Genomic DNA, 11,780 nt, shown 5'->3' with positions numbered 1-11,780 from the left:
AGACTAAAGCAGTTCATGGCCAATTTTTGTTATTTCCCCCTTCCCTCTGAAGCACTCTGGGCCACCTCAAAATATGTTCTTGAGGGCTGCGTGCCCCTCAGGGATATATTTTCGGGTGGCACAGAGCTCTTCAAAAGGGATTTGGAAATCAGCAAAATGCTCTTTCTCATGAGCTCCCACGCTTCTTTAGTCCAGAATGCAGCGGGCGGCACCAGCACTTGCTTTGCTGCACATGCGCTTCGTTAGTCTTGATGTCTGTCAACATCTTTAATGCCAACTTGAGAAACAGCTGTGGCTCAGGGGTAGGAGCACATGCTTAGGCTTGCAGGCAGTCCCAGATTAAATAAAGCGTACAGATGTAAAATTCCCAGAAATGTTGAAACCATGGGGTTTTATGGTCACCAAAAATTGCGGAAGGTTGAAATGTATGCAATACTTAGTAGTGTATCCTATTTAAACTTGTAAAGACACAAAATGAACTGTGCTACAACTTACTTATTAGGGCTGTAAAGTGTGTCATCGAGTTGGGGTCGACTCCTGGTGACCACAGAGCCCTGTGGTTGTCTTTGGTAAAATACAGGAGGAGTTTCCCATTGGCTCCTCCCACACAGTATAAGATGATGCCTTACAGTATCTTCCTTTATCACTGCTGCCCAATACTTCTGTTTCCCATAGTCTGGGAAGCATACCCATGGGGATTCGAACCGGCAACCTCTGGCTTGCTAGTCAAGTAATTTCCCCGCTGCACCATTAGGGCTATACACCACCAGAAATGTTGGATTCCGACTTGAAAGTGAGACTGTCCGGAGGAGCCAACATGCCTCCTCCCAACCGCCATGTCGGCTTTGTCAAGTAGGGGACAGCTGGGAACCCAGCATTTCCACCTGAGTCGCCCTCCCCCTCCTTACCTGGGAGAATGGGGGCCAGGAAACAGCCTTCACAGCATCAACTTCATTCCCTATAGGGAGCACTCCCCCAAGCAATCCTTACGGGTCATTCGTCTTGCAGCTTGTTTATTAAAAGAATTCCACTCTCACTCCTTGAATTAGGTTTAGATCCTGAGGAGGTGTGGGAGGTTATAGGAATTTTAGTTTTTTCAAAAAGATGATTCTCCGCCCCCCGTTTTTTCATTATTATTATTTTTTAAAAAACACTAGACGTCACACCTCTAATCTTTGCTGTCTCCTGGTAGAGGTGGTCCGTATGGGCAAGCTGAGCTAGATGGACTAGAAGTATGAATTGGTGCAAAGCAGTTTCCTGGGTTCAGGGTTGTTTGAATGCTTCCCACAGACCTCATCCTCTTCTTGTCATTGTGTTGCAGGGCTCCTTCCTATCCATCACATACCAATAGCAAACTAGACTTTTTCTGAGACCAGATGTCTTCGGCAGGCTTGAAATCTGGGAAGATGAGCGCTTACACAGCAGTCAAAGTGGACCCCGATGGGGACTACTGCACCCCAGGAGCATTTGATCTAGAGAGGCTCTTCTGGAAAGGCAGTCCCAAGTACACACATGTCAATGAAGTCTGGCCCAACCTCTACATAGGAGATGAGTAAGTTATGCAAATGCACACAATGCAATAGGATTGTCATAGCCACAGAGATCACCACGCTTGTGATCACATAGCTGAGGTGTGTTACTGACATCATAACCTTTGGGCTATGCTATGTATTTGTATATAACCCTAACCCCTGCTAACTGAACAAAGAGACACCTTTTAAAGTGGTGATTCTCTTATATTTAGCAGGGGGAGAGCAATTTGCCCTATCCAACCCCAGCACAGCACCCCTCCAGTGGCTGTTTCTGGTGTCAAAAGATTATGTTTCTTTTTAGACTGTGAGCTCTTTGGGACAGAGGACCATCTTATTTATGTATTGCTTATTTTTCTGTGTATGTCGCTTTGAGAACTTTGGTTGAAGAGCAGTGTATAAAAATTCATCGTAGTAGTTGTAGTATATGAAAAACAAGAGGACTGGATCCTATGTGCATCAGCAGGGCAGTAGTGGGTATCCAATCGGCAAGAGGAAAAGAAAGAATTGGGGAGAGTTACAATGGAGGCAGGTGGAAGGGAAGACTGTTCATTGTCATCCCTTCAATCCACCATGCTGCTTTCCTCCATCCCCAGTTCTAACCTTTATTTGCACTCACAGAAGGTAGTGTTGCTCAAAATGCACACGCATACATGTCCATTCCTGCTTTTTAAGGTGGGAAGCTTATCCCATAGTGCAGACCGTCTGCAAGTGAAAGAGGGGAAGCAAGTTGGGACAACCCATAAGGAATAAGCAACCAGGCCACGTGCTATAGCTGTACCTATTGACCAGAGATGTTTCTGGGTCCTGTCTCTTGTAAAACACAACCTGGATTTTTGTTCCCATTTGTTGCCTTTTTGAAAAACTTTGGGATGCCTTTAAAATATATATTTGCTTGCACTTTTTAATTTGGGTTTCAACAACGTCCTCCAGATGTCTTGAAATTAAATTACTGAAAGGAGTATGTCTATCAATTTGACTCTAGCATGCATGCGCACAGAAATGCATGTAAGTGAACACCAAAACTCTAGAAGTAACATGCTCTACACTGCCTGTCAGTTCAGATGCTGCTTCTGGTGGGGCTCATTTTGGTCCAGAAGCCAGGGTGTGATAAGCTCGTGTAGAGGAAATGACTACACAGTACCATAGGTGAAGAAGAGCCTTCAGTAATAAAGTGTGTGTGTGTGTGTGTGTGTGTGTGTGTGTGTGTGCGCGCGCGCGCGCGCAGAGGAGATGGCTCCTGGTACCAGACGAGGGATATTTCAAGTACACAAAACCTGTCCCTGTCTCATCTGTAATATGTCTGAGAGATCACCAGGCAGGAGTAGCAACGCAGGAGCTGGACTGGGCTTCAGGTCTCCCAGGATGCAGGACTTGGGTACAAGAGAAGTGCTGGCATCTCCCTGACTATACACACACACACAGACACAGACACAGACACACACACACACACACCAAACCCAAACCAAACCAAACCAAACCAAACCCAAGAACATAACAGTGAGGCCAAATCCTGGGGTGTTTTTTTTTTGAGCCATCGTGCAGTAGTATATGAACTCACTTTTATGAATTCCAGAGGGTCACATTTTGCTACAATATTCAGGGAGCATTTTCTTTTAACAAATTACCTAGTAAACGACCCCTCCCCTTTTTCTTTTCTGTGTCCCATAATGCATGCTGTCTTGTTTATTTCTGCATTTATTTCAGTTTGTTGAAATTTCTTCTTCCATACAACCCTTTTGTAGTACAGGAATCATGTCTTTCTCTCAATGATAGCGGTGACTGGCCCTAGCCATGGGAGTTGGACATCATCAGATGAAGAGATTCCTGTCCGTCTCCCACCCCTACCCATATATTCTGAACTAACAAAGGCAGGGGTGGAAAGATCCCAGGTCTACTTTTTTGCCACTCTTTTACAGGACTCGTACCTTTAAAAAGCAACTTCATTACATTGGCCCTTAGGAGCCTGAATGTTCTCTAGCCTTTCAAGGTGCACTGGGGGGGGGGGGGGCTAGAAAAATATGAAGACAACTGGGGGGGGGCATTTTTTCCTAGGAAAAATGTGTTCTCCGCCCCCGCCTCCGCCCCTACACACCCAGTTTCCCCCCCCCCCCAGGCCTTTACTTCTCTCGTTGGGAGTACTATATTTCCCTGGTAATGTCTAGTTTGGCTTTCAGGAGGCTGCAGACCCATAGTATTTATCTTTCTTTAGAAGAATGCAATTATTGTATTTCTAAATTTGTTAAATTTGTAGCAGAGCCAAAATGGTTCCTATGTAAAGAAAAAGCTTTTGAAATTGATATGCATTACACAATTGCTCCCCTCAACACTGAGTCCTGCCTGTTGATAGCCTGTCTATGGACTTGTTTCCTGAAATGTCAGATCGATTCAAAGTTAGTTGGAATGATCTGATACAATGTTGCTGTCGTAACCCATAGGGAAATGCTGTGGCTGGTTAATTCCATGGCCTTCACATCTCTACTCCCAATGCCATTTCCCCCTGTTAATGTCATAGTAGAGGCTGGTGGCTAGTTGCAGGAGAAAGTGACAAGCAAAAGGGAAGAGGCTGAACCCTTTCTCCATCCATTGATCTCCTTGCAAATGTTCTTCCAGGCCATTAATATATACAGGGGTGCACCTAGATGATTTTAGAACCCGGACCAGCCCTTCCACAAGCCCCCCCCCACCAGGTGCCCCCCCACCGTGAGGCCCCCACAACAGCAGAGAGGCCCAGTGGTCTCTCCAGAGCATTGCCCAGTGGTCACTCCCCCCATTTAATTTGGGTTTCAGCAACTTCCTCCAGATGTCTTGAAATTAAATTACTGAAAGGGGGATGTTTGTCAGCTTGTTTGTCATGTATGTTTGTCGACTTAACAAAGCCACCGCCAGCGGAGAGGAGGTCTACTACTCAGCTGCTCCCCCCGCTCCCCGCGCCACCCCTTGGCCACATGGTGGCTTTGGTTTTTTTAATAAATGGCACATAGGTTAGTCGCGGTTCGGGGTGGCTGTAGAATGGCCCCCCCAGCCATTTGGAGGCTCCCTCGGACCTTGGAGACTACAGACCTAACCCCCCAAGGTCTGGGGGGTTAGAGCACCTCTGAAATATATATATATATATATTCCACGGCAAGACTCCAAAACCAGAAATTAACTCTTTTTGGAGGGAGGGGAGTGCCACTGAAATGTATTTGCAGGGAAGAAGGTGTGGGCACAGGAGGGATTAAATGCCTTCCTTCTGCCAGCAGATCCTCCCCCTATAAAACCCCCCTTGTGCCAGTCAGCATTGTAGGTAGTAGAGAACGTTGTGTGACTTTTTTGAATCCTTTTACCCTACTTTTTAAACGCCTCCTGATCCAAATACAGGTATTGTCAAAGACAGTAGCAACACTGTCAGCCTTTTGCCTGTTCGGTCCCCAGGAGACAATATCATGGTTACAATATTTATTGTAATTTATACATTCTTCTCCTGTAGTTTCTCCACTGTCATGGGCAGACCACTTCCTAGTTAAGGTTGGTCTCACAGTCACGTCTGACCCCTGCAGGGGTGGTGGACCTATTTGAATAGTCCACCCGAAAAGGATGATGAATCCAATAGGATTCCAAAGGGCCTTGGAGGGTGTAGGAGTTGGCTCTGTGGGTGATTCTGTCAGTGTCTTGGTGGATACCTGGAAGAGGGAACTTACCAGGGCAGTAGACACAATCGCTCCTAAGTGTCCTCTCCCACCCACTTCAAAATCAGCTCCATGGTATACAGAGGAGCTGAAGTGGCAAGGTAGACAACTGGAGGAAGATTCATCTTGAATTTGAGAAGACACAGCATAAAGCCCATTTGAAGGCCTATGCCAGGGGTTCCCAATCTGGGTGTCTCCAGATGTTGCTGAACTACAACTCCAAATTGTGGCTGGGGGTCCTGGGAGTTGTAGTTCAGTAACACTTGGAGGAACCCGGGTTGGGAACCCCTGGCCTATGCTGTGGCAATGGGTGCAGCAAGGAAGCAATTTTATTCTGTGTGTATTGCATCTGCAAGTTCTCATTCAGCAGACCCATTTTGGATTGTTAAGGGTTTAATTTAAGTGTCTTCTGTTTCAAATCTGTTTCCAGAAGCAATGTCTCACTGTGACACATTCAATGAGTTCTTTGCAGATAAAAATCTCTCACATTTGGGCTGATCTGGACTCAAATATTTCTGCAGGGCCAGTTAGGGAGGTGTCCAGCAATCCCTCTGGCAAGATTAGACTGGATCAGATTCAGTTTGTGACTCCTGAGGATGTGGACAAGCTGCTTGGAGCGGTACGGCCTACCACCTGTCCTTTGGATACTTGCCCAACATGGCTGATTTCATCTGGCAGGGAGGTTGGCCTAATTGATGTCATTAATACATCACTGAGGGAGGGCAAGATACCACCTTGTTTGAAGGAAGCAGTGGTTAGATCCCTTCTTAAGAAGCCCACTTTTGATCCCCTGGTGATGGATAATTATAGGCCAGTCTCCAACCTCCCCTGGCTGGGCAAGATGGTTGAGAGGGTGGTGGCTGATTAGCTCGAAGCAGTTTTGGAGGTAACTGATTATAGAGACCCATTTCAAACTGACTTTAGGGCGGGTGAGGGGTTGAGATGCCCTTGGTTGGCCTGATAGATTACCTTCACCAGAGAATTGACGGAGAAAGTGTTGCTCTTCTGGTTCTTTTGGATCTCTCAGCACTTTTGATACTATCAACCATGGTATCCCTCTGGGCTGCCTGAGGGATTTGGGGATAGGAGGCACTGTTTTACAGTGGTTCAACTCCTATGTCTTGGGTAGATATCAGATGAAGGCACTCTTGCTCTTCAAAATGGGAACTACTATATGGAGTCCCTCAGGGCTTCATTTTGTCACCAATGCTTATTAACATCTGCATGAAACCCCTGGGTGAAGTCATCAGGGGATTTGGTGCAGGGTGTTATCGGCTGATAACACTCAAATCAATTACTTCTTGTTGTCAATATCAGGAAATGGCATTAGCCCCTTAAATGCCTGTCTACAGGCAGTAATGGGTTGGATGAGGAATAAGAAACTGAAACTGATTCCAAGCAAGATGGAGGTGCTCATTGTTGGGGGTTGTAATCTGCAAGATGGGATAGAACCTCCTGTCCTGGACAAGGTTACACTCTCCCAGGTTCATAGCTTGGAAGTGCTCTTGGACCTGGGTCGCACCCTGGTGCCTCAGGTTGAGGTTGTGGCCAGGCTCACTTTTTACCAGCTGTGATTGTTTCAACAACTCCACCCGTTCCTCGAGGAGGATGACCTGAAAACAGTGGTACACCAGCTGGTAACCTCCAGGTCGGACTGCAATGTGCTCTATGTAGGGCTGCCTTTCTACATAGTTCAGAAACTCCAGTTAGTCCAAAATGTGGCAGCCAGATTGGTCTCTGGGATATCCAGAGAGAGCACATTAACCTGTTCATAAACAGTCGCACCAGCTGCCAATACGTTTCTGGGCAAGATACAAAGTGTGGGCTATTGCCTTTAAAGGCCTGAATGGCTTAGGTCCGGGTTACCTGAGAGTGCCTTTCTCTACAAGATCCCCACTGTTCATTAAGATCACCAGGAGCAGGAGCATAGCTATAATTGAGCGAAAGGGTTCAAAGAACATGGGCCCCCAGCCCTTGAGGGCCCTCCAGCTCCATCCCTCCCTATTTTCTTTATTATCTCCCTCACTCTGGGGGGGGGCACCAGAGAGAGGGATGAACACGGGCCCCCTCTCTCCTAGCTACACCCATGACCAGGAGGGGTCCATCTTCATGTCCCACCCATTCATCTGGTGGTGAGTGGCAACCTGGGATCAGGCCTTCTCAGTTGTCACCCCTGGGTTGTGGAATGTGCTCTCCGTGGATATAAGAGGATTATCTTCCTTGGAGGCCTTCAGGAAAACTTTAAAGACCCATCTTTTTAGCCTGGCTTTTAATATCTAGTTTTAGTTTTAATTTTAATTCGTTTTAAATGTTTTTTAAATTTTTAGTTGTTTTATTATGTGTATTTGATTTTAATGTAAATTGCCTGGAGCCACTTTAGGGCCATATAGAAATTGAATACAACGAACAAGCCAACAAACATAGGGTCTGAATATCAATCATGCCAACTGTGCTGCAGAGAAGCTGCATAGAACAGAAGAGCAGTGGCCATATTCCTAGGTTAACTCATTGATGCATATTAAAGAATATGATATGATGATGAAATTCTCCATCACTTGCTTGATCAAAACTAGACTCTCATCCACATGATGGGAACTAGTTCAATTGAAAAGCATGGGCCAACCAGTCCAATACAGAATTAAGTATATTTAAGGCAACTGAGAAATCAACATAAGCACATTTGGACTGGAGCCATTGTGTTTGAGGTAATACACAATGAAAGTTATAGTTGCTGTGGTAGATTTGTGATTGCATATGTTCATTCACATAAGCAATCCATTGCTTGATGTTGCCATTATGAAGTGAAGATGTCCTTGGGTTGCTTAAAATAACCAAGTTGTTTCCCCCTGTGCTACGCATGTGTCAAACAGCCTTTTCCACTTTGAAACAGGAAAACAGCCCTTGATCGTTACAGCCTCGAGAAAGCTGGCTTTACTCATGTTCTCAATGCAGCCCATGGTCGGTGGAATGTGGACACAGGACCTGAGTACTACAGCGACATGGCCATTGAGTACCACGGGGTCGAGGCGGATGATCTTCCCACCTTCAATCTCAGCCCATTCTTTTACTCTGCTGCTGAGTTCATTGATAAAGCACTCCAGTGGGAGACAAGTAAGGGAACAATGGACTGCAAAGACTAGAGTTAATTGCAGTAACTGAATCTGCACTGAACATGAGCAATTAGGCCCACCTAAAACTTTCTGTAACCTGTAATCAGTGGTATAATAGAACAAACTGTTCATCTAGCTATTGTTGGTCCTAAACCCAGCCCTTCCCATCTATGTCCTGTTTAAAGAAATGAATATGAACTAGTGATAGCCACAGTAGGAAAGGAGGATCTTTTCACATGTGCAGAGGGCCGCTTTCTCTGCAGTTGGCATCTGCATCCTGTTCCCAGCCACTCAGGATTAAGGGGCAGGGCTTCCTTTCAAAACAGATGGCAGGGCTGAGAAAAACCGGCACCTTTTTTTGGGGGGGGGGAGAATTTAAGCACTGGGTACTGTGAGCAGCTACCTTAAAAGCACACTGGGAACCTTTAACATGCATAAGCTTATTGCAAGCACTCCATTGCTGCCAGTACTTGGTGCCTGGCTGTAGCTGTTCACTTTCACTGCTTGTGATGAAAGCACTTATCTCTTTCAATATTCAGACTTGGGGAGAGAAGGCGGGGGGAGGGAGAGAGAGATTTCACCACCCTTTGGCACATTCAACCACATGTAGAAAATAAAATGTTCATGTGTGCATTTGCCACCTATGACTGTGTACACGTGGTTCTGCTCTAAAGTGATATCTATGTTGGAAAATCTTCTTTAGTAAAGCAGAGTTAAAAGACACCTCCTTGACTCTTCCAACTCCTAGTCAAGAACTTCTGTTCCAACTAGTGGGCACACCACCCTACCTGGAGCACTGCTTTGTTCTACCTAAGGAATATGAGAACACACACACACACACACACACACACACACTTTTTAAATTTGTGACAGAGCAACTTGTTTGCTTAAAATATGAGACCATAATTTTAGAACAGGAAATCTTGACAAAACTAAAAAAAAGTGGCAACTGATTCCCTCCATCCTCAAGTGGGCATCAGGTAAGGTAGTGATTCCTACCTGAGCTGCCCAGCTCTTCCCACCTAGAACTCCTCTGGCTCTCAGTGTGCTTTTCAAGATCACTTTCACCTCAGGATGCTTCCATTATCCAGGGGAAAAGAAAAACACCCCCTTAGCTACAATGGCTGAGCACAGCCGAGCCATTAAAGGGGTTGCTTCAATTAGGACCAGCTTCTTCAGTCTGGAGACTGGATCTTTCTGAGTCAATCTGGACAGGGGATGGTGCCCAGTGTGCCCAGAAATGGTGCCCAGTCATCACCTCACCACTACTTCCCCCCCATCCCACCCACAAACACTGGGCACCATTTCTGTGCTGAAAATCAACCGTGAAGTAATTATTTGCCCTCGCAACAAACTGATGCTGCAGCAGACAACAACTGCTTTGTCGCAGGAGAGGAGGGATGGACAATTTTCAGTGTGAAAACTGTGGAGGGTGGGGATTTAAATTCTCCTCGCCACATGTCATAAGTCCCAGGCCAGATTGGGGGACCCTGTGGAAGATTTTTTTAAAAAATATGTAAGAAGATGCTTCTGGTCTTTTTTCCTTAAATCCGTTGATCAGCGACTGTGTTGACATCAGTGTGTGTAGTTTGGTCCTCATTGTAACCATACAACTATTGGCTTCCTCTCACTCAGGATGAGCCATTGATTAACAAAATAATAGGAAGATCTGCATCTCCAATAAGTATCTAAGTCCAACCACAGAGTACCAGCAGCATACTAGAGAGGAATTGCCCAACAAAAAATATAAACTTTCTAAAGATCACTAAATGAGATGAAACGTCATTTCACCACTGAGGCAAATGAGGAAATGCCAGTGGCACATATTCTGAATGGTTTCTCTGTCTCTTTTCTTCATTTTTAGACAAGATTTTGGTCCACTGTGCCATGGGCCGCAGCCGCTCAGCCGCATTGGTCTTGGCGTATCTGATGATTTACAAGAACATGACAGTGGTTGATGCCATTGACCAAGTGCTCCAGCACAGGTGCATTCTTCCAAACCGTGGCTTCCTGAAACAGCTCAGAGAACTGGACATAAAGTTGGCTCTGGAGAGGAGGAAGGCCACAAATGGGATTGATTCTAACAGAGAACAGGAGACCAGCATGGAGGGAGGAGATCCAACATTCCCTATTTCCCAGAAAATAAGTCACTAAAAAGGGATTAGGGAGTTTGAACAACTAGGTCAAGAGAGTCATTTATTACCAAGTTAAGTTGCCAGGGTGTGGGCGCGAGGAAATCAATAGCACTTTAAATGCTTTAAAGATATTTTTCAGCTGGGAAATACACAAACAGAGAAGGGAAGAAAGGACTTCAAATCTTCCTTAATAGGGAACTTGGAGGCCGCTCTTTTTGTAAGGTTGCTTTTCAGAGCTTTGTTTTATAGAGGAGGGGTTAGCGATGAGAGTTGGGGACTTTGTAGTTACCCGATAGAGTCAAATGTACGGAGGATTAAAAAAAAGACGGACTAAGATTCACAAGAAGCCACTACTGGAAACCGAGTGGGCACTTATTTCCACACTGGTGTGCTGCTGCCATTGCCCTAGTTTACAGCAGAAGGCTGCAAAACCCAAATATGCTTACCCACTAAGGAACAGGATGCATCTCTACCCACCCACCCACCCCCACACTTTTTTGTGCAAAACCTTCTTGGCAAAATATATTAGTAAGGCTGACTGGTTGCTTTGTATGCCATGGACCTACCCAGATTATCTGCCTCCTGGCTAAATTTATTTCTAATCTCACCCTCAACAATATGTGGGGCTATTTTGTATTTGCATAGATTAAAAATGAACATATGCAAGCGAGCAATTATCACTTCTTTCCCTCTCATGGGAAAAGGCTTTAAAGCCTGTGAGCGTACCCGTTTATCTCTACATCTTCCATAAACAGTTCTGCATACATTTCATACCAAGGTATGTTATTAATCAGTACTTCATTCTAAAAATTAAGCCAGTTTACATATCTTTTATGTCACTTCCCAAGATTTAGATGGGTGTAGAGGAGTCTGAAGATTCAGATCAGATGGGTGCAAGAGCTGCAAAGAACACTTAAACTTCCCTTACCCTGACTGCAGCTGGTTCAACAATAAACCTAGTTTATTATTTGATTTATTAAGCTCTTGTTTCATTGATTTTAAATTCTTTTCTATTACGCTGCTGAATACTGCAGAAAGTATTTAGGAAGATATAGACCCATGCCGGAGTGGCTTACAATCTAGGAGCCGTGCTTTAAAATGGAAGAGCTGCACAGCAGCAAGAATTCAGTTTCCCTTCATCAGTGGCCAAGCCTCCTAAACATTTTAACAACCGACTTTGCAAGAGAAGACCTCAGTGCCATCGACCAGGCCAATGAAGGGGGCCAGGCCAACTATGTCTCCCTCCAGTTCTGACAGCTCCTGTGACTACAGATGGAATGGCTACTCTCTCCCAGACCCACAGCCAGCATACTTTCATGGCAACTACAAAGACTG

General features: G+C 45.4%; 1 protein-coding gene across 1 annotated transcript; it reads left to right on the top strand.

Annotated features, from left to right (window-relative positions):
• Nucleotides 1–1,376: 1,376 nt before the first annotated feature.
• On the top strand, nucleotides 1,377–11,417 carry DUSP29 (dual specificity phosphatase 29). The gene is made up of 3 exons (XM_053306961.1): nucleotides 1,377–1,552; nucleotides 8,091–8,311; nucleotides 10,175–11,417. Exons 1-3 carry the CDS (start codon nucleotides 1,377–1,379, stop codon nucleotides 10,462–10,464), a joined length of 687 nt encoding a protein of 228 aa, XP_053162936.1. The 3' UTR covers nucleotides 10,465–11,417.
• The last annotated feature ends 363 nt before the right edge of the window (nucleotides 11,418–11,780 follow it).

This window comes from Hemicordylus capensis, chromosome 3 (genome assembly GCF_027244095.1).
Source record: "Hemicordylus capensis ecotype Gifberg chromosome 3, rHemCap1.1.pri, whole genome shotgun sequence".
In the NCBI taxonomy this organism is placed as follows: Eukaryota; Metazoa; Chordata; class Lepidosauria; order Squamata; family Cordylidae; genus Hemicordylus; species Hemicordylus capensis.
The sequence above is the reverse complement of the archived record's forward strand: the minus strand, read 5'-3'. Positions and strand labels throughout refer to the sequence as shown.

Coding starts and splice junctions, on each gene's coding strand:
- DUSP29 (XM_053306961.1), top strand. CDS start 1,377: ATGTCTTCGGCAGGCTTGAAATCTGGGAAGATGAGCGCTTACACAGCA. Junction 1,553..8,090: donor AACCTCTACATAGGAGATGA/GTAAGTTATGCA, acceptor ACTTTGAAACAG/GAAAACAGCCCTTGATCGTT. Junction 8,312..10,174: donor AGCACTCCAGTGGGAGACAA/GTAAGGGAACAA, acceptor CTTCATTTTTAG/ACAAGATTTTGGTCCACTGT.